Raw genomic sequence first — 26,406 nt, 5'->3', positions numbered from 1 at the left:
ATTCTTCTTATTTGAAGAAAAATATTCAGAGCAAGAATACAGACCTTGGATGTGTTGCCAGCGGAGTAAAGATGCTGATTTGTTAATATTAAACTCAGAGCAGTCTAAGGGGTGGTCTGGGGGCACGAGGGAGCTGTGACTTACTTTGCCAGCAGCAAAAAGGTGACATCCTTTGACAGCCTCAAAGACATTTGGTGAGACATCAGGCTGGGCTGGGAGGTGAGACTGGGCTAGGGACTGCTTCACTTTCTTTACATCAACAAGACACAGAGCCCTCTCCTCTCCTGGAAACAAAAAAAGGGTGCATTTCATCAAGGGAGAACTCCCTATTCACTACAAAAGTCTTACCTAAGCAGCAGCTCATTGTTACAGGCTGTTACTGTGGAAACAGTCACAAGGTACCAAGCAGAATTCATTCCATATTATTCCTATTCAAACTGAAACAGAAAACTTACAAAATCCCAACCCTACAACAGGCAGCAAATCCACCAGGAGAGCAACCATTCCCTGCGTGGATTATTAGTGTTGCTGAAGTCTAGCAGTACACAGTAATTGTGGCCTCATTAAGACATTATTCAAAATTAGCCAGAAAGTTTCATTTTGCCCTTCAGAACTTCTTCAAGTACAAGATGTTTTAATCACTCTATGCCAACAGAACTGGCAAGGGATTTCCAAGAACTACCCTAATGAATTGCATTACAGCCCAAGGCCAGTTCCTCTCAGAAGCCCAGTGACAGACTAACACAGCTTTCTCATTATGTGTGAGATTTGCTTTGTTCTCTACTACCCTGGCACAAATAGACCATGGACATCTTAAACCCTTACCCCGAAAAAACCACAAAACTAGCAGAACAGGAAAGAATTTGTTTTTCATTCCCTGCAAATGTCATATAGACACTTGATAATTTGGGCTTTCAGATGAAGATACAGCCTAATGTTCAGCATGCCTACATCCGTGTGGGAAGGATTATCTCTGGAAAACCACAGATGGAGAGATTAAAGCTGGTGTTCCTTTCATAAAGGAATCTTAAATCATGACAGGAGTCCCAGGTTTGTTACAGGGCAAGAGAGGGTAAAAGTTGGCCCTATGCCCCAGTGATCACATAGTGGTCCTCAAATGGTTAATTACATTAAAAAGGTTATGCAATAATTAGGAAGATATGTTCACTGGTTAGCTCAACACTTTTTAAACTGAACTTAAAATGACAACTGACCTCTAACCTGGAAATGTTTTGTCTCTGGTTGTTCCCTCCCCCAGCTCTGAGAACAGTTTCTTGTGAAGGTTTAACTGAGTGCTCATTCACACCATCCCTTACCAGCCAGCCTCAGACAGGACTGTGTTAACCACAGCAAGGCATTCCTGCCAATTTGCTGATTAAAAAAAAAACAGACAAAAGCCTGGAACAAACCCAAAGGCAAGCAGGACCTGGCAGCACAGAGCCACTGCAGGGCCAGAGGGGACACATAGCCCTGTACCTGCTATCATCAGTAGCTTCTCCAGATCCTTGATGAGGTGAATTTGGAAGACAGCTCCCATTCCTGGGATGTGTGTTAAGGAATTCTTCAGTACATTCAGGGCATAGAGACCTTCTTCTGCACCCACCAGCACTACCTACAATAGGGGAAAAATAGCTCTATGTGAGGAGAACAAGGAATGCTCCAACAGCAGCTTGGGTGATACTCTTCAGCAATGAAGAGAAAAGTCAAACCCACAAACAAGTGCATAATTACACATATTGCAATCAAGCTACCATTTCCCTGAATCAATTATCCACTTCTGAGAAAGACCAAGTGCACATGACCATTACCTGGTCACTGAAGGGCATTGTGCAATTGATATCCAAACGGTCTTCACCCTCCAGCTTCAGCAGGGAGTTCCCCAGCAGTTTCTGTAAATGACAAAAATAATTTTTTTCTTGTTGTGTTAATCTTCATCTCTTTATCTGTGGGTATTTTAACAATGTAAGGTCATCATTTCAGACAGGCAAAGAGATTGGCATAGATTTCTTTTTCTCAGAAAGCTAAAAGTTGCAGGGATGCCTCCTACAAAAGAATCAGTAAACTTTTATCTACCTTAGACACAGTAAGGCAAACTGATCAGAATTATCCTACATTCAGGCAGAACCTATTGTTGTCTCTATCCTTTCCATTTTCCCCAACCTCCTACAACAGAGCAGTGGAATTTTCCAAGGGGAAGGATTAAAGAAAAGTATAAATGTTGGTGGGAGCATGTTTTTTTCTCAGATACAAAAGAAATGTGCGCCTGAGGAAAAAAGAGTATTTCCTGCAGTCAGATATCCCCTACCTCCACAGCTAATTCTCTTATGCAATGCCACAGAATCAAACCTCCCTTTGCCAGAAAATAGAGTTATCAGTGTAACAGTGTGAGAAAGGCTATCCAAAACCTAAACAAATCTGTATAACCTCTTATTAGGAATAAAACTTAAACTAAAAAGTACACACCCACACACACCTCCCCCCAGCAAGAAACAGAAAACCTCTGGCTCTCTAAGAATGAGAGGGGAGGGAGTTTTTGGTTCTTTTAAGGTTTGCTTGTTCCATGTGGTACCTTATGAGACTGGATTTAAACAATGTCCTAACTGCTCTTCCTTCCTCTGCTGGAACTACAGAGATATTTTGGGATTCTCTTACTACACTCCCCAAGCCTAAAGAAGGGTATTGTTATACACAGCATCATTCTCACAGTGAACTGGCTCCTGGTGCTCAAATCATAAGGCAGAAGCAATAACTTACCTTCAGTTAACCTCAGTATGCCAAATACCGAAAAAATATCTTTCAAAACTCTGCTCCCTCCCAGAATATTTTATTATTAAATGAAACTTTTATACTCACAGCATCAGCCTCAGCTTTTTCTCTGGAAACTCTCCCACCTGCCACTATTGATTCCAGTGCTGTGACCCAGCGCTGTTTGTCAGGGAAGCTGGGTGCTAACAGGTAGAGTGTTCTACCAGGCCAGCAAGTGGTGTGTGGATGAGACTCCAATTTTAGGATATATGGCACATCTGAGATGTTATATAGATAGAATAAGACTTAGATTAGTTTTTGGAATATTGTCAGTGGACTTAAAATCAACACCTTTCAGCCTCATTGGAGAGAAGTTGTATTTATCATGACGTACCATGGCAATTTACACATTGGTTTCTCCTTTACAGGTCCTGCACAGGCTAGCTACTTACACCTAAATATTAGCTGGATGTATGCAATCCATACATACAAGGCTGTCTTTAACTCAATTAAAATAATTTCTTGCCTTTTATTCAAAAGAGAAAGAAATTCCATTGTGGGGAAAAACAAAAAACCAAAACCAAAACAAAACCAGTCACTTGACTAAAGTTTTCCCTGTACTGATTAAGGAAAATCTGTAAAAACTGGTTATGGAAACCTTTGTTTTTAACAGTCTGTATCCTTTAATGTAACAGTCAAGACATACAGAATCTTATCCATCAGTTCTCTTCAGTACATACAAATCAAGACATCAACATTTTTTCATAATAAGAGACTGTATACACCCCACAGCATTTCTAAGTTAATGGCTTTGTGGTCGGAGCACAATGGTGGCAGAAGTTATGATACATCACAGTTAATAGAGAAGAAATTTCAATAAAGCGAGTGTTTATGCTACAGATCTCTTAAGATTTACTTCCATTTGGCTTGATGACTATATTAACCACAGTTCTACCACGACAGAAGCAACAGCCTGGGTGTAACTAGGTCTGGAGTGCTGAGCTACTCCCCTAATTCAGATGGAGGTAAATTACAGCATTACACAATGAAAGCTCGAGGGAGAAAATTCTGTTCAGCCAAACAAGGCTAACTGATGGCAAGCCAGATGAAATCCATTTGACCTGATCTATGTAATATTCTCACCTGTCTTTGCTGTATTGGTAAGCTCAGTAGCTCCTACAGCTCCATGAACAGTTACATCACCATCAGGAAGGCAGAGCTCAAATTCCTCCAGAGGCCTCTGTCCAGCTGCAGCAGAATGGGGAGACAGATTAGGAACAGACAAACAGGCAGCAAGAAAACAACTGTGATAGCAAAAGGAAGTGGATGCACACTGGATGTTTTCACAGCTGGGTTATTATGACATGCCAACCAATAAAATGGCTAAGAGTCTAGAAAAAAATAATGTTGCCTTATCACTGAAGATTTAGCTAAATTTGGTACAGCCATAGGAAACAATAATCTTTAAGCTTCTCAACCCACCAAACAATATCTGAAGATTAAAATATCTGCTCTTGCTAGAAATTCTAAGTTACCTTCTCTTGCTTCTGCATCATAAATGAGCACTTTGGTTCCTTCCAGGACAATATACTTCCTGTCCCAGCCCTGTTGCCCACGTTTATTATTCCTGAGGAAAATAAGTACAAAGCCATGTTGGACTTTCTGCTTGGATTCTATATAAAGCAAGCATGCAACGCCTATAAAACAGAAATTTCAGCAGTAGCAACTGTAACTATAGTGGTGTAATTGCAATGCCCATGTAATGGGCCTTTACCAATTATCTCATTGTAAGAGCCAGGGTAATATCAAGCCAAATATTTCAGCACCTGACATGGCACCAAGAGTCCTGTTTGTACCTTGGCACTTTCATCCACCCTTCCAGACGCAGACTGGTGCTTGGCTCCTTCAGCTGCAGGCCAGGGGAATTCATCTTATCCCGGCAGAACGCTTCCGAGAAGTGTGTGGCATATTCTGCTGGCAGCCCACAAGTAGCTGGCAAGCAAGTTGAGCATTTTGGGTGACACATCACCTGGCATTCTGACAAGAGGACAGGGAAAAACTTCTGTTAAATGACAAAAAAAAGAAAACAATCATGACACAGCTGCCTCAACTTCTAACACACAAATCCCAGCTTCTCCAAGGTTCCCCTTCCATTCCAAACCATGATGTTTTCTCAATGTTTGCACCAAGTAGTTTCAGAGTCTTCACACTGTCGTTTCTTTCCCTGCTCTAGATGGGTGATGCTGTCTGAACTCAGGACATCCCTCTGGGTGTCCAGAGTTGCCAGGACCCCTGCAAGAGGGCTCAGAGACCCTGGCACACAGCCCAGAACACCTGGGGGTTTGATTATGACATGTGGAGCAAATTACCAGCTTTGTACGAAGACCTGAAATCCACAGAAGTTTAAATAGTGTAATAATACAATTATCACTAGGTGAAAAAGTAGATTTTGGGGTTTTTAGAATGAGGGTTTTGGGGACAAGATGGAGGGACTTGGGCGTGTCCAGCCTTTCTTCTTCTACCTCCATCTTCTGCTGCGATGTTGGCACTTTTGGATTGGTTTAGAACAGAAACTCACTGTCTAACATAGGTGATAGGTATTGGAAAGTAATTGTAAACATGTTATACATAGTTTGTAGTATAAAGAGAGAACACTGCCCCAGGAGCAGGCAGTGTGCCTGGAATTGTCCTGCTGGACGGACCTCAGCAGGGCAGGAGAAAAATTTTTATAGATAAGAAACAATAAACAACTCTGAGACCAAGAACTAAAGAACTCCGACTCATTCTTCAACGTGCGGGCCAAAACAGAGACTTTTCACACGTCTTGGGGCTGCAATAAACTGCAACCTTCCGAGATGATGCCTCTCCTCCCCCCGAGCTGTGCTGAGTTTTGCCCTTACCCAGACACTTGGAGGCCTGCCTGCCGAAGTGCACGGTGTCCAGGCACACGGCACACTTGGTGGCCCTCATGTTGAGCCCCACGTTGAAGCGATGGGGGATGTTGTGGTGCATCCGCTCCTTCAGGCGCCGGCTGTACTCTGCGAGGGACACAGATCATCAGCAGGGTGAAAACTACATCAGTAAAGAGATGGCAGTGACAGAGATGGAAGAAGAGGAGGTGAGCAGGAGCCTACCCTCAGGTGTGGAGGATTCCTTCCGGCGGCTGGAGGGTGGAGCCAGCAGGCTGATGGGCGTGGGCTGGTGCTCAGGGGAGCGCACTATGGCAGACATGATGATCTGCTGCCTGGCTGTGGCCGGCGTGGAGGGGTGAGGGTGGTCGGATATTTTCCGATGAGCAGCTACAGACAAGACAAATGTCCCTGGTTAATGTGACCAACGTGGCACTCTGGTTCCTAGCAGGGCTCTGTGTGACCAGTCTGCAGTTACAGCCCACAGAATCAAGTGTAGCTTTATTGCAACATCACAGCAGTGGTAATAACATATGTTGTTTAATTATTGCTAGAGTGGCACACAATTAAAGGCACATTTTCAGACCAAGAACGTGTGCCTCCTTCCAGATCCACCTTTTCTGTTAACCCCTACCTTCTTCACGAGCAGATCTGAGTTCAATGCGTGTTTTCTGTAGAGCCTCCTCCAGCTCAGCAGAACGAGCCTTCTCCTTCTCCAGTGCCACTTTCAGCTCATTGTATTGCAGGGGAACCTGTGTGGGTAAAGAAGGGTCCTCTTTCCGCCGACTAAACAGGCCCTAGCAACAGAAACACACAGACAACTCCTAACTCCTAGCAAGAGATGGCTTAACCTAGGCAAAGTGACACTAGCTAGTGGCAGTCCGGCCAGAGGGCCTAATGGCAACTCTGTTATGTGTAAGGATGGATTTTTAGTTCATATTGGCACTGGAGAGAAAAATGTCAAGATATGGATTAATTTAAAGAGGGACATACATTACCTGTTAGTACTCACACCTGGAGTCTCTGAAAGCATCTAAACAGAGGATCTCAAAATACGTAGTTAAAATTAAATTACTTCATTCAAAGTGACAGAGCAGCTTATGACAAAGATGTGACACAAGTCACATTGCCTGACTGCTCCGTCCTATGCTGTGACTAAAGGACAACCACTCTTGGTACACAATAAGTTTGTACACATATACATACTTAGCATTAAAAAAACATGCTTAAAATTCTGTATTCCTACAGCTTCACTGAGATGTAGCTACTGGGTTGTAACCTAAATGTTGCAGGAATAACAAAATACCAGAAAAGCCACAAAGAACACATTCTACCTAGTAAAGTTTGTGTTCACCAACTCAGAATAGTTTTAAATGAGGACAACATTTTGTTACACAAAGAAAGATAAAACAGAATATTAAGAATACACAGCACATAACTAATTACAAAACCATTCACTTCCATGCCTCTCAAACCTTCTTCACCCACCTTTTTCTTTTTTGCTGGTTGGTCCATCTTTGCCTGCAGGAAATCAATGAGTTTAGTTTGCTGAGAAATAGTGCCCTCCATTTTCACTTTTTCATGGGAATAGAGAACCTGTGAATTACACACAGATGCAAGAAATTTCATCTTAACAGAAGAAACAAACAAACAACTTGATAGCAAAACAGAGCTAAAAAATACCCTAAAGAAAGTATCACACACTGTAAATCACATCCTAAAGCCTCACAGGAAATGAGGCAGAGCACTGTCCTGCTTCCTCACCCTCACCTGAATGTTTTCCAGCTGATATTCCAGGTCACTTCTCTCAGTCTTCAGAAGATCTGCTCGGTCCAGAGCCTCTTGCAGACCTTGAGTCAGGCGGAAGATGTGATTCTTCTGCAGATCCATTTGCTGCTGCAGCTTTGCCTGCTGTTGAAAGGAAAACAAAGGCCAGGGTTTTGGGTTTGTTGTCTTCTTGTTTGTAAGGAAAAGCTATTAAATGTTGTCACTCTTGTAAAATAATCATCATCGCAGAACTTATAAACAAACACTTCAAGAGCTGGAAAATGACAAATACTCTAGAAGATTCCTTTCCTTTCAGAATGCATTGTGACTAAACAAGCATTTCTGAGTATTTATATTAATCTGTAGCAACACCATTTTCTCAAGCTCTCTGTACAACCACCAGAAGCCACCTCAGTACTGTGTAAAAATAAATTAAAACTACAATCTTTACTATAAACCAGGACAGTCATAGTCACATGAGGTAAGGAAAATAATGGCCAGCTGTTTGCATCTTTGTCGCAAATTAACACCAAAGGAGGGCACATGACAAAATACTCCTACTTCCTTTAGAATTTATACTTTCCTGACAAGGTCCCTGACTAGGAAAACCATGAATGCTCCTATGTTACAAAGTAAGAGCCAGGAATCTTTCCTGGTGATGCACAAAGGAGCAGGCAACCTGTCAGTACCCCAAGAATACCAGAAGGCTCTAAATGCCCTAATTGTCCCTGAAATCCTCCTCTGGAGCCTCTTCCCCCACCACCCAATACTGGCTCCCTACATTCATTTACTCTCTGATATGGTGCAGGTGTGTGACCTTGTGTCAAAACCTGTGACCCAAATCAATGATGACAAGAGCTGTGAGAGAAGCCTCACCTGTGTCCTCCAGGTGAGCAGTCTCAGCATGTTGGCTCCAGAGCAGGTTTTAAGCTATGGCCCTTGGCCTGGTCAGAGCTGTGCCTGGGCACAGACCTGGCCTTGCAGGGCTGGCTTAGAAGCTGCCTTGTGACTAGAGGCTTCCATGATGATCACTGGTACCTTCACTGGTCCTCTTGTTGAGGTGCTGTGGGTGTGAGCCTGCAGGCTGCAATGTCCTGTCCTTGCCTGGCACGCTGTCCCCCTTGGCTGCCATCTCCCCTGCCCCTGAGGAGCAGCTCACTTTTACTGCTCCCTGACATGGCCACACACTCTGCAAACTTTTAGTGAAAACAACTCCCCCAACTTGATTAATCTCCCTAGTTATGTAGAAGAAAGATGGATGTGTAACTCTTATTCACACAACCTCCCCTCCTCAAGATGTGGAACCTTCTGAAGTTCTAACATGAATCTCCAAGGTTACCTCCTCCAGAAGCCTCTGCTTGAGCTCCCTTTCTGTCTCAAGTTTCTGCTGTAAACTGCGGGCGTTCATCTCCAGCATGGCGTGCTTCTTCTCCAGGTCATTGAGCTGGGAAAGAGGGTCAGAGTAACATTGAACACTAATAAATATAATTCCACAGTCTTAAATCCAACTTCACCAAGCACATGTTGAAGAAAAATGATACAATTAGCCTTTGGTTGCTGGGGAAAAACCAGGCAAAAGACATTTTGGTTTGTTCAAATGCAGATACCCAGTTATTGAAGGACTTCATTCCAGGCATCATAGCCTGCTGTCTGCTTTAGTCTTTTTCAAAGAAAATTTGAGGCCTTTGGTTTGCAGATAGAATTCTATTCTATGCCCTCCAGTCTTTTTAATTTGTCTCTATAACATCTTGAAAAAAGCTGCTGAAGGCCACATTTCTAAAAGTACTATCAGTGGAAAAATATTTTATCCAATTATGAAAGTCTACGATTGAAAGTTACTTACCTTATCAGAAAGGCTCTCTGCTTTGAGTTTTTGTTCCTTGAGTGCTTGCTGCAGGGCCAGAATCTCTGCCTTGTGTTCCTTGACAGCCAGTTCTACCACCTGGCGAGACTCAGTAATACGCTGATCTGCTCTCACTCTGCATTAAAATGGAAAATAATGTTACCTAACTCCTTGACCTCTCCCTAGCAGGCAGTGGCATCAATAACTCTTTCAGAGGTTGCCTCAAATTCAAGATGTTACATTAGAAAGCCAGACTGTTTGCTGCAACACTTTTATATTATATAATCCTGTTCCTGCCCCTGCTAGAACTACAGTCTCAAAAATTTCAAGACCCCACAGGAACAGTCAGGAGCAAAGACTATTTTTTCCATAAAATAAAATAGAAGATAATAAATCAGGACATTTTATAAGTTACAATGATAAATACCACTCCCCTTGAATCTTTCACTTGCAAAGAAACAAAAGGAACAATATCAGTGATGACTATTAACTAATAAACCATTTTTAGAACTACCTCAGAAGATTTTATATTTAGCTTCAACTCCCATATCCTATGCTAAATATAATTTTTGTACTAGCTTCTATGGAGAATTTTCATAAAAGTTCATAAAAGGGAAGGAAGAGAGAGAGAAACCTGCTCTGTTTCTCAGTATCCAGCATCCTCTGCAGCTCTCTAACTCGACATTCAAACTGGGACTTCTCATCCCCTAGAACATTTCTCCACGCTTCCCACTGGCGCTCTTTCTCCAGGAGTTCATCATTCAGGGCCTCCAAGTCCATTACTTGCTCTTCCAGCATCGTACATGTTGTCTTCAAGGCCTCCATAGTCTAAAAATAAATCCTCCTATCAATTCTCACATCCCACATCAAGCGTGCTCTCTCAGCTTCAGCCGTAGCATTTCGATTACAGTACATGCAAATCAGCAGCCAGCAGGAGCTGGGAAATCACAGCCCATTTATTTCAAGGCTCCTGTACATTCACTTGTGATCCCTGATAATGTCAGGTCGAGCTCATTATGAACATTTTGAGATTTCCAGAGCCACAAAATTAAAATGAGTAATTCTAAATGACAATGCCTTCAGAGTGCAGGATTGCTAAATAAAATGTTGTAAAAACACGATGGGAAATACCAAAAATTTCCATTCACTCAACCGCCTTGGGAAGGAAGGCTTAAATGCCACTGCCCATGGAAGCATCATCACTTCTCATGGGTTCCCAGATGTAAAAGGAGTTTTTGCCAGCTCCCACCAAGGCTGCTGAGCAGACCTAGAGAGCCTTACTTGTTTCTGGCTGGTGAGCTGCATCTCCCTCTCGGTGATCTCCCGGCGGAGATGATCGACCTCGCTCCGCAGCTGCACCACCTCGTCGTTGGCCCCCGAGGCCTCGTCCAGTTGTTTGGACAGGAAGAAATTCTGGTTGTTCAGCTCTGCATTGTCTTCAGTGAGCTGGTTCAGCTGCTCTTCCAAATCTGAAATCACCTAGAAAGAAAAATAAATTACATGTGAGTAAGCACAGCTTTTTCAAATCATCCATTCTTCTGTATAACTGCGGAGATTAATCAATTCACTCAGAATTATTTATTTCCAAGCTTTTACATTTTTTCTAATTCAAAAAAGGGCAGCATTATAGTGGTAGATATTTTTGCATAGTAATGTACTTGGATTAGTAGTAAAGTTTTGTGTCTTACAGAAAATAGCTTTTTTTTTTTTAAATCTGGTTCAGAGCATAAATGTGCTGCAACGTATTTTATTATTTGAGGGACCTGTCACAGTTAAAGCATTGGATTGGGAGCCAGGAGTTCTGGCTGGATTCTCAAGCCAGGAGTTCTGGCTGGATTCTCAGCTCTGCTGCTGACTTACAGTGACCTTTTTTTGCCTCAATCTCCCCTAAGTGCAATGCGGCTAATCACTCTCAGAAAGCCTTTCAAAGTGTGGTACTGAAGAAAACAGACCAAGAGGTGCAGTGGAGGCAGTGCAACCTGATGGATATCCCTGGGAATTGCTTGTATTATTATTTGTAACACTGGGTATAACCAGGAAAGGCAGAAAAATGTTCAGAAATACGTTCTATCAAAGTAACAGCATTATGGATGGCAGCTGGGTACACAGGAGGGAAGAAACCAGTGTGGTAACACAATATGGAAAATCAGTGAAAAGCAAAAACTCAACAAGGCCTTTGCCAAAGTGGGAGCATCCATTTGTTCAGCCAGCACTAACTAAAAGTTTTCAACCACAGTCCCCTCCAATGAAGACAAATATAAACAACAGTGGGCCATTTTCACAGTTGGTTTTATGAATGAAAGGCCTGAACACTGGGTGGATGAATTTGTACCTCCTAACTCAAAACCAATATCACAACAGAAGAGAAAGAAACCTCAGTAATCTTGAAATCAGCTCAATAAAAAGAATTTCAGAAACTGGTAAACTCTATACAATTCACATTCAACTCTTCAAAATATGTTCTAGAGGCTCTTTTGCCTGGATGTCAAAGAAAAGTGAATAAGATACTTCATTAAATGGGAAAAAATAAAATCTCAGAGCACAGTTGGCCACACATTCAAATGTAAATGTTCCAATTTCCTACAGAAGCCAAGGACTTAAATATCTAAAGCAGTAGAGGATAGAGCACACAGCTCTTCTCAGCTCTCTGGAAAGATGACAACCACTTCTTTTTGAAGAATCTGTAATGCATATTTTGGCAGCCTTTTACCATGCCTCTCCTAGACCTAAATTAACAGTATTTGGTTTCTAAACTGTGAGCAGGAAAAGTCCAACAGCCATTACTCCCTGCTGGGTGAAGGGGAGTTCCTGCCACCCATATGTTCAGGGTCAAATCAAGATGATTCACACTTCAAAACACAACATTTCTGAAGAAATCTGATCATGTGCTTGTTTCTGAGCACTCTCCCTGCCCTATTCAAAATACACATTTTCCCCTGCATTGTTTGCAGCAAGCTTTCAGAGAGCAGCCTGGGTTGTAAGGACACGTTAGTGTCTATAGCGCTACAGAAATAAGGATTTAGATTTGTTTATACAAACAAAAAGGAGCAAAAGAACATTTGTTTTCACAGTGCTTTACCTACTGCTCTTACAACAGCTGATATCTCTACCAGATCAGAAACTCACTTTTCCTTCCATTTATTTTAATTTCATGTTTAACCATACCACGTATCAAGGCAGTTTCAAGAGATATTTTATACATTCATGCTTTCTTCCACATCTATTTATACTAGTACAAGTAATTTCTATTAAAAAAAAATTAAGCCAGTTTTGAAATACAAGAAAACTGAGATGAGGGAAACAAAATGAATAAAGTAATATGCAGAGTTAATATGTCCAACTACTTAATTAATTATTAAAACTGGCTGTATTTCAAGTTGATTTTATTCCTTAAGGGCTGGAAGTTGAGCTCCCATTTTCTTTTATTCTAGGTTCTGAGCTTTTGACTTCTTTCCCTGAATACAACTAAAATTAAACCAGATCATTTTATATTTCACTGCTATATTTTATCTAGTAGGATATTTCTGGAAAACTTCAGACAAATAACAAAGCAGTTAACAAAGAAAGGTTCCAGAAGATGTGACATGATTTCTTTTCTTCTTCTAACAGTGTATTTACTGACAATTCCAAAATACCTTGGCTTAAATTCCAGCTATATTAAAACCTAGATAATGTAATCTAGATAGATACAATTTTTTTCCACAGGAGAAAATTTATTCCTCTTGCTACAATCTTCCATTTTTCATGGGGAAAGGGGATGTTTTTTAACACATCCAATAGCTATCTACAGCTATGTATAACCCAACAGGATTAGAGAGTTTATTAACACTAAAAGCCTAAAGAGTAATAGGTAATGCTGACACAGGAAAATGGGATGTAGTGTGATATAAATGCCTGTCCTGGTTATCAACAACAACAACAACAAAAAACACAGATTAAAAAAAAACCAGATTTAATTGGAAATACTGGCTTGGGCATCCATACAACCTATATCAGAATCCTGTACCTGGAAAGATTTAATATTTAATAGCTTCAGATATTTTTCTTTTCAGTTAAGGAAATCCCCAGGCAAAAAAAAAAAAAGCCCCAAAAAACCCCAAACAAGACAACCAATTCTGACCTATTCTCGAGTAAATGTGAAGTATATTAAAGGGAAGTCAGTAAGAAAATGCCATTATATCCTTTAGAAACCCATAATATAATTAGAAAAATCTTCACATTTTAAGTTTATAAATTAAGCAAACACTTGAAACCTTGGAAAAGCAATTCTAGACAATCTAGACAGCCACTGTATCTGTGCCACTGCAGCACCACTCAGAGCAACTGGAATTTTCTCCTCTATTTATGCACATCTTCATCACAACTAATCCATAAACCAGAGATATCATCTAACTACACAGATTCTTCACTGCACACCACATCTAAGGACACAGCTTATCTTTATCCTGATGCAGAGGACTGTATCTCATTTTTAAATATTGCAGAGCAACCCAAGCACAGCAGCTCCTCAGCAGAAGGGGCCATATCCAGCATAATTCCCTCCCCACTGAATAATCTGAGGAAAGCAAAGTATTCCTCTGGTGAGGCTGAGCAGATTCACAGCTGTTACCCCTGGTCCTACAAACCTCTCCAGCCATGGATTCAATCAAATATCAGAGCAACAAACAGTCAGGGCCATGATGATTTGGTTTGCACACCAGATAAAATGTACTAAATTTAATCCATATGCTCCACATATCAAAACCACAGGCACAATAATGAGAAAAAGGATAAAAATAAGGAGTTTTATTTAAATACTAGTAACTGCAGCTTGCAAACTTCCCCATACTCTATTCCTTCATAAAGGTGTCTCAGTTCTCAGATGCCATCAACAAACATGCAGGAAAATGCAAGGACACAACAAGGGAAACTGTTTTGGGATGCTATCAGCAGTGTTTTTCTCGGAGTTTAATGTAATTCCAGACTAATAGTGTTGCTCCATCCATTTCCACTCCTCCCCATCCCCACTAATCTTTACCAGAAAGCTACCTGTCAGGAGTAAATAGGAAACAAGAAAAAGCTGTCTCTCAGCCCTAAATTATTGTGAGGAGGAAGTGAGAGCAGAAATCAGACTCCTTTTGTCTTCACCTACTGTCTGAGACAAAGCTTTTCAGGCAGAGAAATCCCAACACTGGGAGGCTGAGGCTCTCACACAGGGCTGCAGACAGATTGTATCTCTGCCTGTTCCATCAATACCTGACAATAAATCCCTCACTTCCCTCCCCTCTCCATAGTCAGACAACATCTGTGCCTTGAAACACACCTTAGACATGGATCTCAGTCTCCAAAAACTCTTCATGGTTTATCTTGAGGGACATTGCCCATTGGACACTGCCCAGACTGCACTCCTCTCCTCCCCACAGCAAGGCAGGATTAAAACACTCAGTTCCTGTGTTCCTATCCTAGTTCCCAGAAGATGAGTTGCCTCTCCCAAACAACAGCCTCTTCCTCAAATGATGATGATGATGATGTTATCCACAGTGAAGGTCTCATTAACCTCTCACCACAATGCTTTAGAAGTTTCTGATTTTTTGTCAGGCTACAAAAAATACAAAACTCCATTTCTGCCTGTAACTGGTATCTGCCATCATATTTTCTGTGAAATGAGGATATAGGATAACCCCTTCCACCCAACAGGAATTTTTCTTTTTTAAGAAAATTTAAATAGCCATATAAAAGTTTTTGCCTGGGTATTAGTCTTGTCACAGTGGGGAATATTCCTTTACTCTGAAACATAATTTAGCATCAAAGTAACATCCCTGAGTATTATTTTGGAAGCTCACAAGAATGCAACTTATGTCAACTAATGAAGCAAATGTGGAATCAGGATCTTAGACTGAATTCAGCAGGAATTCACACATAAATTATACCTATCTGATGGGCTCACAGATTTAATGCCTCAGTATCCAATCTACTGCACAAGTGCAGACCAAGCCTGTTAATGTTTAAGACTGGAACACAAGATGATGACAAAAGAAACTCAAGAAGGGAAGATAAACCTTGTTTTATTGGGGAGAACTTGAATAAATGGAAATGCAATATCCAATTAGGAATAAGAAATGCCACTCATTGCTAGAGTAAAAGCAACAGCCTGTACCTGAAAAACCCAGGTGGCTCAGATGGTTGTTCTCTGGTATTTTACTAAGCTGAATGCAAGGCTTTTATAGGACTATTTCCTGCTAAATATTTAAAGACTTTAATACCTGCTTAATGGAAGTTTCCTTTTGGAAACAGTTCTATTATTATTTAGATAACTTAGTTGTATTTTTAAGTTTAAACATGCTGCTGATCTCAGAACAAGCCACAGTTTGCAGGTATCTGGAAACAACTGACAAATGTGTACATTTTCCTATTTAAGAATGCCTTTTATTTCTAGATCTTGCTTTGATTGCCTGGAAATACTTTTAACACTCAAATGGGCCATTTATTTCAGAGAATAAATGTAAGGAAGTAGTTTTTCTCCCTCAGCAGATTTGCTGGATGAGCCATCATTGTGAGAAGGTTGTGATAAGATATGACTCCGTGTGTGCCCACAAGCACGTGTGTGTTCAGCAGGTAGCACAAGTTACAATTTTTGTTGTAATTATGTATCTTATTATTTCTTCCTCAACTGAGTGACAGAAAGCATGAAAAAGGAGAAGCTAAAAATGCCTCCTTGGTCAGAGACCTCAGCAAAAGGAAGACCAAGTGTGCAATGAGGATACAATGAAAGCAGACACAGCCTTCTCTACAATCAGAAGCTATGACCTTTGTGAAGCTAGAGAAACAGGAACAATACCAAAGAAAGTAGATTAAGTATTTTTATTTATCTTTTGAAGACTGCAAAAGTACTGAAGTAATTCAATTTTTTAATATTTTTTTCTGTCTAATCTTATTTTTGTAATTCTTACGCTGTTTGGAGCTTCAATAAGATCAAATAAAAAGTAATTCCCTACCAAAGTTTGCCAGACTAGTTCAAGGAGTTTGTGTCAGCTTAAAAAGGATCTCTCTTGAGAACTTCCTGAAAGAATAAATCCATCCTTTATCAGGCTGTATAAGTAGCAGCATATTACAATTATTCCCTTGAAGTGTTGTTGGATTTTAAAAGGAGTATAAATTATAATCACCTTCAAGTGGAGTCACATGGTCACCAAAAAGCACAGCCTGCATCACACTGGTACCATCAGATAAAAATGAGTTTGGAACATCTGGTGAAAGCAGTGTAATTAGCATTTCTTGACCCTCACTGGCAACAGAATATTGCCCTGATTTCCTCATTCCTCAGGCAGGATGGACAGCCAGGAGCAGTCCTAGCACACAACATGAAATTATCTGTCCATGGTCAATTAAATTATACATGCATTCTCCTGGGCTGCAAAGAGAATGTACCACGGGCATGTATTATTCATTTAGGAACTATTTAATTAATCTCTTATTGATGAGGATGTCTGATCCCACTTATCCCACTGGAGGGCCTTACAATGCACAACACTTTTACAAGTCCTTTGAAGCTCTTGACATTCTGGAAATGTTATGGGTCATTCTGCACTGCTGGAGCTTGTTCCCCACACTCAGAGCTGAAGTGTCACTGGATAATGAGTTACAGCTCTGCAAGGCAGCTGACCCTGCACTGAACAGAAGCCACAGAGTTTCCATACCTGGTTTTTGCCTGCATGGAGATGACAAAAGTGTTTTCCCAGAAAGCTGTCACTCTGAATGAAAGGTAACATCCAGAGCAACAGGAGATAGCTCTGGATGTAAGATCTATGATGACACATAGGGAGCTAGACAGTCAGTCTAAGAAAATGAGGAAGGGAACAGAAAGTGAAGTTTCTTGTGTAGGATTTCTTTTAGACATGGGTTAAAGCACTTTGGAAAGCTGTACTTCCTCACTTCTTCCTATCTAGATATTCCATGTCCAGAAGAACCCCCTTGCTCAGTGCTAAAGAGCAAGTGAGGAAAACAGAATGACTCTCATGCTGAAAAGATATTTTAAAAGATGAAAACTGACACATTAGAGACTTACTCCTACAGCATGAAAAATTACATTGGAGGAAATCACTGGAAGCAGGGAAACAATCAAGATAAAAAGTCCCAGCAATTAAGCCCTGCTCACAGTGTGGGGTAGAGAGAAAAAGCCCAGAATAATTCACAATCACTGCTGACCAGAGGACTGTGGTCCTCATCCAACACTTGTGTAATTCATGTCACTGGAAAGCAGATACTCTCCATCAGCTGCCATGAACAAGTGTGAAGATGGTGTTAAACTGCAAGAATCCCTGTGGATAGACAAAGCCCTTGGAGATGTGTCCTGGACTGATGAAATGAATCTGAAAACATGTCAAAGATCTCAGGCAACAGAAGGTGAAAATTCAGATCCTGGAGTTCTCTCTGCTGTATGTCAATGTATTATTTGGAACCTTAACACTTCTTGTTTCTTCAAACAGTGTTAAAATCCTCCTTAAAACCCAATCAGGCCTAGATCTACAATGCAGCTCAGAATTTGGACAGATAGATCTTTTCTTCTTGTGAGCAGAAAAATCTTCATCTACAGTAATTTTTTGCAGCTGCTGCACCATTCTTATTAGCTGCACTGCAATGAGATATTTAATTTACTTTCTTCTCCAAAAAGAAGAACAGTGACAATTTCATGATCAGACTAAAACCTCCAAATTGAGGTTTACCTGAAACCTAAAAGAAATCCAATCCAATCCATCCAGCTCCTACTAGCACCTTGAAGCCAGAAGTCCACATTATGAACTAGCGTCATCAAGGATTGAATGAGGAAATTGTTTGTTTCATTATCCTTAATTTCAAAATAATTCAATGATCTGTATTTAATACTCACTGTGCAGCTATTACGAAGGGCTTCAAATTTACGCTGGATTTCATCTCTATGTGCCTAAAGGAGGTAAGAAGTTCATCATCAATTTTTCATACATTAGAATTCGAGAATGCTGTTGCATTTGTTGCTAAACAAACTGCAGAACAATCTACCAGCAAGCAAAGTTTGGAAGGCAGATGCTGCAGGCTTTGAAAGCACTTTGCAGTGGCAAAGAACTGATTAGCAAAAGTCCCATCCTACTTATCAAAATACACTTCTGCTCCCAAATCCGAGGTGCTTTAGGAAAATGTACAAGCTTAAGAATGGAATTATGTAACAGGTTCCATCTGAAATGGGCACCAGAAGACTTGTTGATCCCATGTTAAGTTTTTGCATTCTTGACATTTTAATTTCAGTTGGTTTTATTTCCATATTTGGTGTTTCATAGAAAATAAACACTGCACACAATTTAATGCTTGCAAAGAAAAACTATAGTGATGTATAATGCAAGCTACCCCAAACAGCTCTGCCAATCTACCTGAATCCTACCATAAAGTCACATTTAAGCCTGAGCCTCCCTCAAAAGCAGTGATAAAACATAATAATCAATTCTTTGGAGGACAGCATCTAAAGTACAGAAAAGTTCAAACACTCATATTAAAGATTGCAGTATTGCATGCACCATTTTTATCCCCTAATTTACAAGCAAAGCATGACAAAGCAAAAAGCTCTTGTTTCAGCCTCGTGGCCTCTCTCAAAATTCAAAGTGATTTAACAAGTGTCTAATGTCATGTACTATGTGAAAACTTAACAAAGGAAAGGTTACTGCTCAAGCACATCCAGCCACCTTTCTTCATTCAGAACATTTTCCTTAGAGCCAAGAGACTAAACAGGAAAAAAAAACATTCAGCAGAAGTCAAATAGGAGAGCTTAAAAGCTATCTTACCACAACAGGCAATGTGAGAAATAAAAGTATGTCAAAAACTCCATGGCAGGAGTAGCCCCAAGCCTGCTTGGCTGGAGTGCCTGACAGCAGCTGGTCCAGCACGACCAGTTTGCCCCATTAACTGGAGCAATAACTGAGTGAACACAGGTCATGAATATTCATCTGTTTCACTGCTGGTAAGGATCCCAAGTGCACTGCCAGCCCCCTGGCAGTGATAGTGGCTGTTATGCAAAGCTTTCAGCTGGGAAGGGACTGCCTCAGTTCTGAGCAAAAAGAACCCAATGCCATCTCTATTCAGTTATTCTTAGGCCTCAATGCTGTTGCTGCACTTGCCCAGGCTGTGCCCGCTTTAGAACTGAGAGAATGGTTCTGCCATTCATCTACCCAAAGCAGCAGCATAATACCAGTGCCCATGCCAGCTGAGCCCCCCTCCCCTCCCAAAAAACAGCAATGGCAGCAATATTCAAACAGTTCTTTGATTAAATGCCACTGGAGCACATTTTCAACACTTTCAAATGACAGGATTTGAGGGTCATTTCAGGCTGCTGCTCAAGGTGGGGGGTAGCTGGTAGCTGGTCAAACTCTCTACCCACAACTCTGGGAATCTTTTGTGAAGGAAATATTTCTTAAAATCAAACAGTTTGAAAGCATCCCTTTGTGCTCAAGAGACAGCAACCAGCAGCATATAATCTAGAACTCCATTTACAGGGGTTGGGGTGGAAGAGGGTGGCAGGAGTTGAACTTTGTTTTCCTTTCTATCACTCACACACCTCACCAGACACACACGACAACTTTTAATGAAAGTAGCATTGGAATACAATTATGTGTTGGAAGACTCTTCCTAGGAATTTGGTGGGAGAATTTGGTATATATACCCCTGAATTTGGTATATATCCCCCTGAATAAGTATCCTCAAAGCAGGGTAACTGACAGGAAGAAAAAAAATCATCAAAACATTTATGACCATCAAGTACTTCCAAATTCATGAGCTATTATTTAAATAAGTAAATCACAGAGTTAAACTCCTAACAATACCAATTTCAGATGCAACTTTTACCTCAAAACAAAAGTAATGATGCTCCTACAAGCCATCAGTCAGTTTAGGCAGCAATGAACCATTACTAGGAAGTATTCAAATGGTTAAAGGTAAAATTTGATATTTTAGCCTATCAACACAAGGCACAATTCACACCCATTTCTGAAAATGAAAAATTAAATCATATAAATTCCTTTTAACCTCTTGATAAAACATGCACCTACATAACTCTAGGGTTTATCTGCAGCTCACAAGGTCCAGGGCTCACCGTGAGGGCTTGGATCTCCTCCTCTGCCTCGGCCGTGGTCTCCTCCAGCTCGGTCTTGGCCTCTCTGAGCTGGTTCTCCAGGGCTGTCCTTGCAGCCTGCAGCCCAGTGATCTGGGATTCCCTCTCCTGCAGGGTCAGCTGCAGCTCTGTCAGCTGCCTCTTCAGCTCCAGCTTCTGCTCTTCGTGCTCTAGGCTAACCTGAAGGAAGTCACAGTAGTACCAAATGTGAGTTACTAACAAAGACATGACAGGTAATGCAGTCTTGTTTCACATCCCACTTTAAGATGCCATTGCCATGTCTGTTCCCAAAATCACATCCTGGCAGACTGCTTAAACCAAGGACACAGCTTTGTCTACTCCCTAAAATCTACTGGTTTTTTGGAAAAAGAACCTGGCATTTTGAAACAACAAGGGCACAAGAATATTTCCAGCTGAAACTCAAACATATCAAACATAAAATGTTGAAGTAGTTTGTGATGAACTTTCTTCACTGAAGCCAAGAATCTCTAAGGATCTTTATTTGGGAATCTCTGGGCATACATTATATACATTTTGCAATCAACTTCCATGTTTCATCCTCCCTTCAGATTCCTTTTATAGAAACTCACCAGCTCATCTGGCTCTGGGTTTATCTGAATGGCATCTGATGAAGGTTTTCTTGCAGCACACAAAGGGAAAAACATGTCACTCCAGGGATAAGAAATAAACAACTAAAACACATCTCAGTGTTCAGAATCAATTCCAAACCTTAGCACCTTCTTCAGGCTGCCTGCTATCCCAAGGGAATCTGTCTGTTGTGCTTGAGATGTGTGACAAGGCTGTCAGAAACCTCACACTGGTCTCAGTCAGCTTCTGGCCAAAGTAGGACAGGTTGGTTGTTCAACAACCTTAGCAGAAGGCAAGATTTCAGCCTTAGCTGCAAATTAGTGGACTGAGACTGGAGAAGAATTTGTAGAACCAAACTAGATAATACAATATTAAAACTGAAGTACAGCTCACAGATCTTTAAGAGTATATTTCCATATTACTGTTGGGTTTTCTTTCCAGAAAACTCTGAAAATGGTGCCTGAAACAGCAGGTTCTTTTTTTTGTACAGCAATTCTGCTGTGTCCTTTGCTTTCTAAGCTGTAGACTCTAAGACTACAGGTTATCTGTCTGGTCATTGTACATTGCTGAGCTATTATTCTCTACCCAGACAATATTTGTACAAATAAACACAGAAATAGAATTCTGAAGAAGTAAGATGATCTAAAAGCTCAAATTCAGCATGACAAGTCCTTAATACTTACATTTATCTCCTTTTAGTGAGCTTTTTTTTAAAATTACTAATACACTTCCAAATACCACTGCAACAAGTTAATCTAGTTCTCACTGTATTGACAAAATGGGGTACATTTAGGAAAGTTTGTTGAGAGGGATCAGAGCCATGTTTTCACCTCTCTGAGCCGTGTCTCCAACTCCAGCAGGCGGTTCTTGTCAGTGTGATCTTGGTGACTCATCTTTTCCAATTGTTCTTCTAATTTTCGATTCTGGGCCTCCAACTTTCCAGCTTGTGTTTCCAAGTAGAACTTCTGTTGCCTGAGCTCTGAAATCATCTCCTCTTGGGCTTTCCTGATAGGAGAAGTGCACAAGTGACAAACCCAAAATGCCCTTAACATATATCCTTCCACTGGGGTCAAGTAAGGAAAACACAAGTTTGCTGTGAAGTTAAGTTCATGGCTCAAATTCTACATCCCAGCTAAAAATAAAAAATACTAGTGTATTCATCAACATATGCCCAGAGCACTAAAATTCCATGTTTGCCAGTTGCACAAATGAATAGAGGGTAATGTATAATTTAAGATACAATTAATTCTACTCATTTCATCAGTTGTCACATGTTTTTCTATAGGGGAAAAATAAATTCTGAGAGTTGCTTTCTCAGAGTGCATTTCCATGAGACAAGAGGAACCCCATGCTTTAGGATTGGTAGTAGTGTGTTGGGGTTTTGTTGGGGGCTTTTCATTGCAATGGACACAGAACTTGACCTACACTGAAGTGAAGCTTTTGCTGTCTCTGATCAAAGTCTTAATCCACAAACTGAACAAAAATAATTACTTGTTCTCATAAGAATTTTGAGAGCTGGCAATTATTAATTATTATCATTTGAAATTGACACCCTAAAAAAAAGGGTCTTTTTGCATTATTTACAGTCCCTGGAATTGTGTTATCATGCATTGGAAAATTCTGCCTCATAGAGTGCTTTCTACTTAGAAACCTCACAAAGCTCTACATATATTAATGAATTAATATTTTAAGAAGTTCACTGTGAGATAAGCTGTTATTAATCCTATCCCAGAGAAATTATGTGGGTTGCCCAAGATCAAATAGGAAGACTTAACAAAACTAAAAATAGGACTTAAGTCTTCTGACTCACATTTCTGTGCATTGCAAGCAAAACCACCCTCTTACCCTCTCTGTTTTTTTAATTTACCTCTATAGATTATTGCCAGCCAGAACTGTCAAATGGTGTTATTTCATTTCCTGCTGTTTACTGGGCTATCTTCTCAGGAACCTGATAATCAGTGGTTTCCTCAGATACTGCTGGAACAAAAGCTTGCAGAGCTCCCCTCTCCTCTGAAGAGTTTAATCACTAGCTCTCCTCTTGATGCATGCTCAGATTAGCTGCAGCTTTTGTGGGTTCAAAATGCAGTCCAACAACAATTTATACATTTTCAACAGCCCAATTCACAAAATAAGCACAAATTCATTAACTAACTGCATGCATAATTAAGCAATTTTCTCTCAAAACGTTGCTAATTCTGTACTGTCTCCTACCAATCCTGCAAAGTTCATCATTTGACAAAATGTCTCTCAATAATCTACTTTAAATTGTATGTTGAAACATTATTATATGTTATTCTTGTTTTCTGTGGTTCTCCAGTCAAGGATATGGCTCCCAGAGGATGCTTTAAGTCCTTACACTCAGTTCAGCACCCATGACAGACATTCAACCTTCCCTACACTGAACAGCTCCACCTCAAGACATTTCTGTTTTATTTTAGACCGAAGGTAAGTTATGGCTTTTGCTGCCTCAACAAACTCCCTGGGTGATTAACTGGAGGTCATCTGGAGCATTAAGCAACACAATTAAGTTCCCCAGTTATTTCTGTGAATATTTTTGGCTGCTAAGGCTAAAACAAATTGCAAGCTATTTGAAATGCAATGAAAATTGGAGCCATTACATATCTGGAGGCATAATGACCACAAAAAAGGACTGAAACCAAAGCAAGTCTTTGCCAAAACTCATCCTTGTCTGATTCTATTCAATATCAGAGATGAATCTATCCAAGTGCTTCCCACAAAGGCACTGCCTGATGTTGGATCCAGCAGCTGTAACCTTTGTGCAAACCAAGCTGGTGAATCTCTGAACTCAGTAAGGGCAAATTCTGTTTTAACCCTGCCCTGCAGAAGGTATCAAACAACCCATGCTTTTCCTACACTTGAAGTAGAACACCTCTAAGTCATTTATGAAGGAAAAACAACATTGTAAGGATAAGTAATCTCAGCTAAAATCCAAAGAAAAATAAAGTTTGGGCAGACAAAAGGATAAGAAACAGAAGAATTCAAAAGCATGCAGAGAAATTCTTGGCTTAAAAATATAGTGTTCTTCCTTGTTTTCTCACCTATTAAGGCATGATGAAATGTTTGTGAGTGAAGGGTGTTTAATGTTTTCAATTACAAAATCATGTGTCAGGGGAACCGAGTAAAATATAAATCTATTAGCAATGTTTATGTTTAAAGAAGGAATGTATGCTTCTCCAGGGGTATTTTAGACATAAAATTATCAGTATTCATTTAACATATCTGGCAAACCTGCACAAATCACCTGCCTTAGGAAATGCTCCAAAGTAAACACTGCAATACAAACCAATTTTCCCAGTCATGTTTGAGAAAACACAAAATACACAGCGAGCCCCAACTATTTGAAGAAGGGAGAATATTTTTGAAGGGTTATCAGTGAAAAACAAGCAGGGAGCAGAGCAGGCCTGCAAAAAAGAGCCACTTTTACACAGTGAATCAGAGAATCACTTCAATTGGAAAAGGAGTGACAGAGCTGCCACACTTACATGTTCCTCTGGGTAAAGAGGCTGCTATTTGCTGCCAACTTGTTGGCCTCAGACAATTCCACAATTCTCTGCTCCAGTGACCTGATCTTGGAATCCATTGCATTGATCATCTGAAAACACAGCAGTGAGACTTTGAGACTGCACAATGCGAGCAGTTACAAAAATAAAGTTTATTTTAAAAGTCTGAATTTTTTCCAGAAACAAAAAAGAACTAAAAGAAAACTGATCAAATGGCCAAAATGAGCAACACAAATGCAATTACTGGAGCTATTTGCAGCTGCTTGCTACTGCTTTAATGTTAGGAAAAAGTAACCATTATCAAGGCCCAAAATGAGGGTACACAGCAAGCTGCATGGCTTTTTTAAAGGAAATATTCTTGAAGAAAAAAATATTCTTGAATTTAAATATTCAAATATTCTTGAATTTAAAAGAAACCATGTCTCTTAAAATTCATATTAATCAATGAATTTTTTTTCAAAGCAGCTCAGCAGCACTACAGAACCTCAAACAAGATTATCTTGCTTAAAATCAGCTTTAGAAAGCTACTCTTCAAACAGCTTTGATTTCCAGCTCAACACCACATACCGCCTTCTGTTCAGCCAGAACTTTGCATTTCTCACGTGCTTCTTCTTCATGTCTTCTGAGCATATTCTCAAGTGCTTCCTTATCTGCAAGATCCTTCTTCATCTGATTTTCCAACACCTAAATGAAGACATTTCTTTTGTCTAAATTATATCTGTTTCACTGGGCAAAGGGCAAGCAGAAAGAAAATCATCAATATAGATTTTTTTTTTAGTAAGCAATTGGTCATATCTCAAGCAAAATTAAATCCATGATTCCACTGCATGAAATCCATGGAAGAGCAAACTCCAAAAAGAGCACTCTCAGTTATCTCTGAAGACTGAATTTAACAATAAGATTTCATAGAGATATGGAGATACTGTAAGTATTTTATTTATTATTTTGAGTCATATAAACTGTGTTGAATAACTGTTTCAGCCTAATGCAAGAGAAACACAGAAAAGACTCTCTAACCCAATATGTGCAGCTGAAGAAATAGCAAAGTGCCCATCCTTTGGCTGCCCTACCAACATGGCTCACAAGTAATTTGTGAGTTCCATAGGTATGGATGAGAAGGCAACTGAGACCACACAAATTCTTCCAGTCAGAGACAAAAATCTAACAGCAAAGTAAAAAACTTCTTTCTGTGGCACAAATAGCTGTCATTGGGAACAGGACTAAAGTAATTAATTGCTACATTTTGCTAGAAATGCATGTTGTGTATGTATGACCAGAGTTATAAATCAGTTGTTAAACTGAAGGTCTCTTCCTTCAATAAAAAGTTTATCAAAGGCACAAATTCTGCACCACAGGATAGTTTTTACTTTTCCTTACAAAAACTCCATGTCCTGTTTTATTCCTTTGAACCTCTTTCACCTGGCTTCCTGATTTCTCCTATTAAACCCTACATCACAGGGCCCCATAATACACCAGTTCTCTTACTTTTTATTTTTTTCCAATGCTTATCCTCTTTTCCAGTTTTTATATCACCACTTATTTCTCAACATCTACATCTGATCTTCCTGCTTTCCATCACTGTCCTCTCATTACTGATAACCACATGCTCTGATCTGCCAGCAAATCTTACTTGTTTTTTCCTTTCTATTTCTCCCACAGAAATTTCTTCTCTCCTCTTAAATACTACATCCTCTCACATTTCAGCAAAAATGGAGAATTAAAGTATTAGATAAATGTACAAGATGAAGACTGTTCCTACTGAGAATAATTTGTTCTTATGAAAGATTCTTACAAAATGCATTTACTGGCTGTTATATTGCAAGCTCTTTAGAAAAATCCTAAGCCAGTGCACATATTCCTATTTGCCAGCTTGTTTTTACTAATTTTAGATGGTGCCTATTTCTAACTGTTTGTTAATGCTAC

General features: G+C 40.1%; 1 protein-coding gene across 2 annotated transcripts in view; it reads right to left on the bottom strand.

The window, feature by feature from the left end:
* The window catches only part of CIT (citron rho-interacting serine/threonine kinase), a 68,081-nt gene that overhangs the window by 7,938 nt on the left and 33,737 nt on the right, over positions 1 to 26,406 (bottom strand). For both annotated transcript variants that reach the window (XM_054289079.1, XM_054289080.1), the window contains 21 exons: positions 25,051 to 25,167; positions 24,466 to 24,575; positions 21,793 to 21,967; positions 20,357 to 20,554; positions 18,131 to 18,184; positions 10,546 to 10,743; positions 9,899 to 10,092; positions 9,265 to 9,400; positions 8,761 to 8,865; positions 7,425 to 7,565; positions 7,143 to 7,250; positions 6,289 to 6,451; positions 5,880 to 6,044; positions 5,646 to 5,783; positions 4,602 to 4,782; positions 4,281 to 4,372; positions 3,889 to 3,993; positions 2,854 to 3,023; positions 1,809 to 1,889; positions 1,477 to 1,612; positions 145 to 284 (listed from right to left, as the gene is read on the bottom strand). In XM_054289079.1, coding sequence (XP_054145054.1) covers positions 145 to 284; positions 1,477 to 1,612; positions 1,809 to 1,889; positions 2,854 to 3,023; positions 3,889 to 3,993; positions 4,281 to 4,372; positions 4,602 to 4,782; positions 5,646 to 5,783; positions 5,880 to 6,044; positions 6,289 to 6,451; positions 7,143 to 7,250; positions 7,425 to 7,565; positions 8,761 to 8,865; positions 9,265 to 9,400; positions 9,899 to 10,092; positions 10,546 to 10,743; positions 18,131 to 18,184; positions 20,357 to 20,554; positions 21,793 to 21,967; positions 24,466 to 24,575; positions 25,051 to 25,167 — 2,907 coding nt within the window. The remainder of the gene's footprint in view (positions 1 to 144; positions 285 to 1,476; positions 1,613 to 1,808; positions 1,890 to 2,853; positions 3,024 to 3,888; positions 3,994 to 4,280; positions 4,373 to 4,601; positions 4,783 to 5,645; positions 5,784 to 5,879; positions 6,045 to 6,288; positions 6,452 to 7,142; positions 7,251 to 7,424; positions 7,566 to 8,760; positions 8,866 to 9,264; positions 9,401 to 9,898; positions 10,093 to 10,545; positions 10,744 to 18,130; positions 18,185 to 20,356; positions 20,555 to 21,792; positions 21,968 to 24,465; positions 24,576 to 25,050; positions 25,168 to 26,406) is intronic.

The sequence above is a fragment of the Melozone crissalis genome, unplaced genomic scaffold (genome assembly GCF_028551555.1).
Source record: "Melozone crissalis strain CALT ecotype California unplaced genomic scaffold, PUWL_Pcris_2 ptg000063l_1, whole genome shotgun sequence".
Taxonomy (NCBI): domain Eukaryota; kingdom Metazoa; phylum Chordata; class Aves; order Passeriformes; family Passerellidae; genus Melozone; species Melozone crissalis.
The sequence above is the reverse complement of the archived record's forward strand: the minus strand, read 5'-3'. Positions and strand labels throughout refer to the sequence as shown.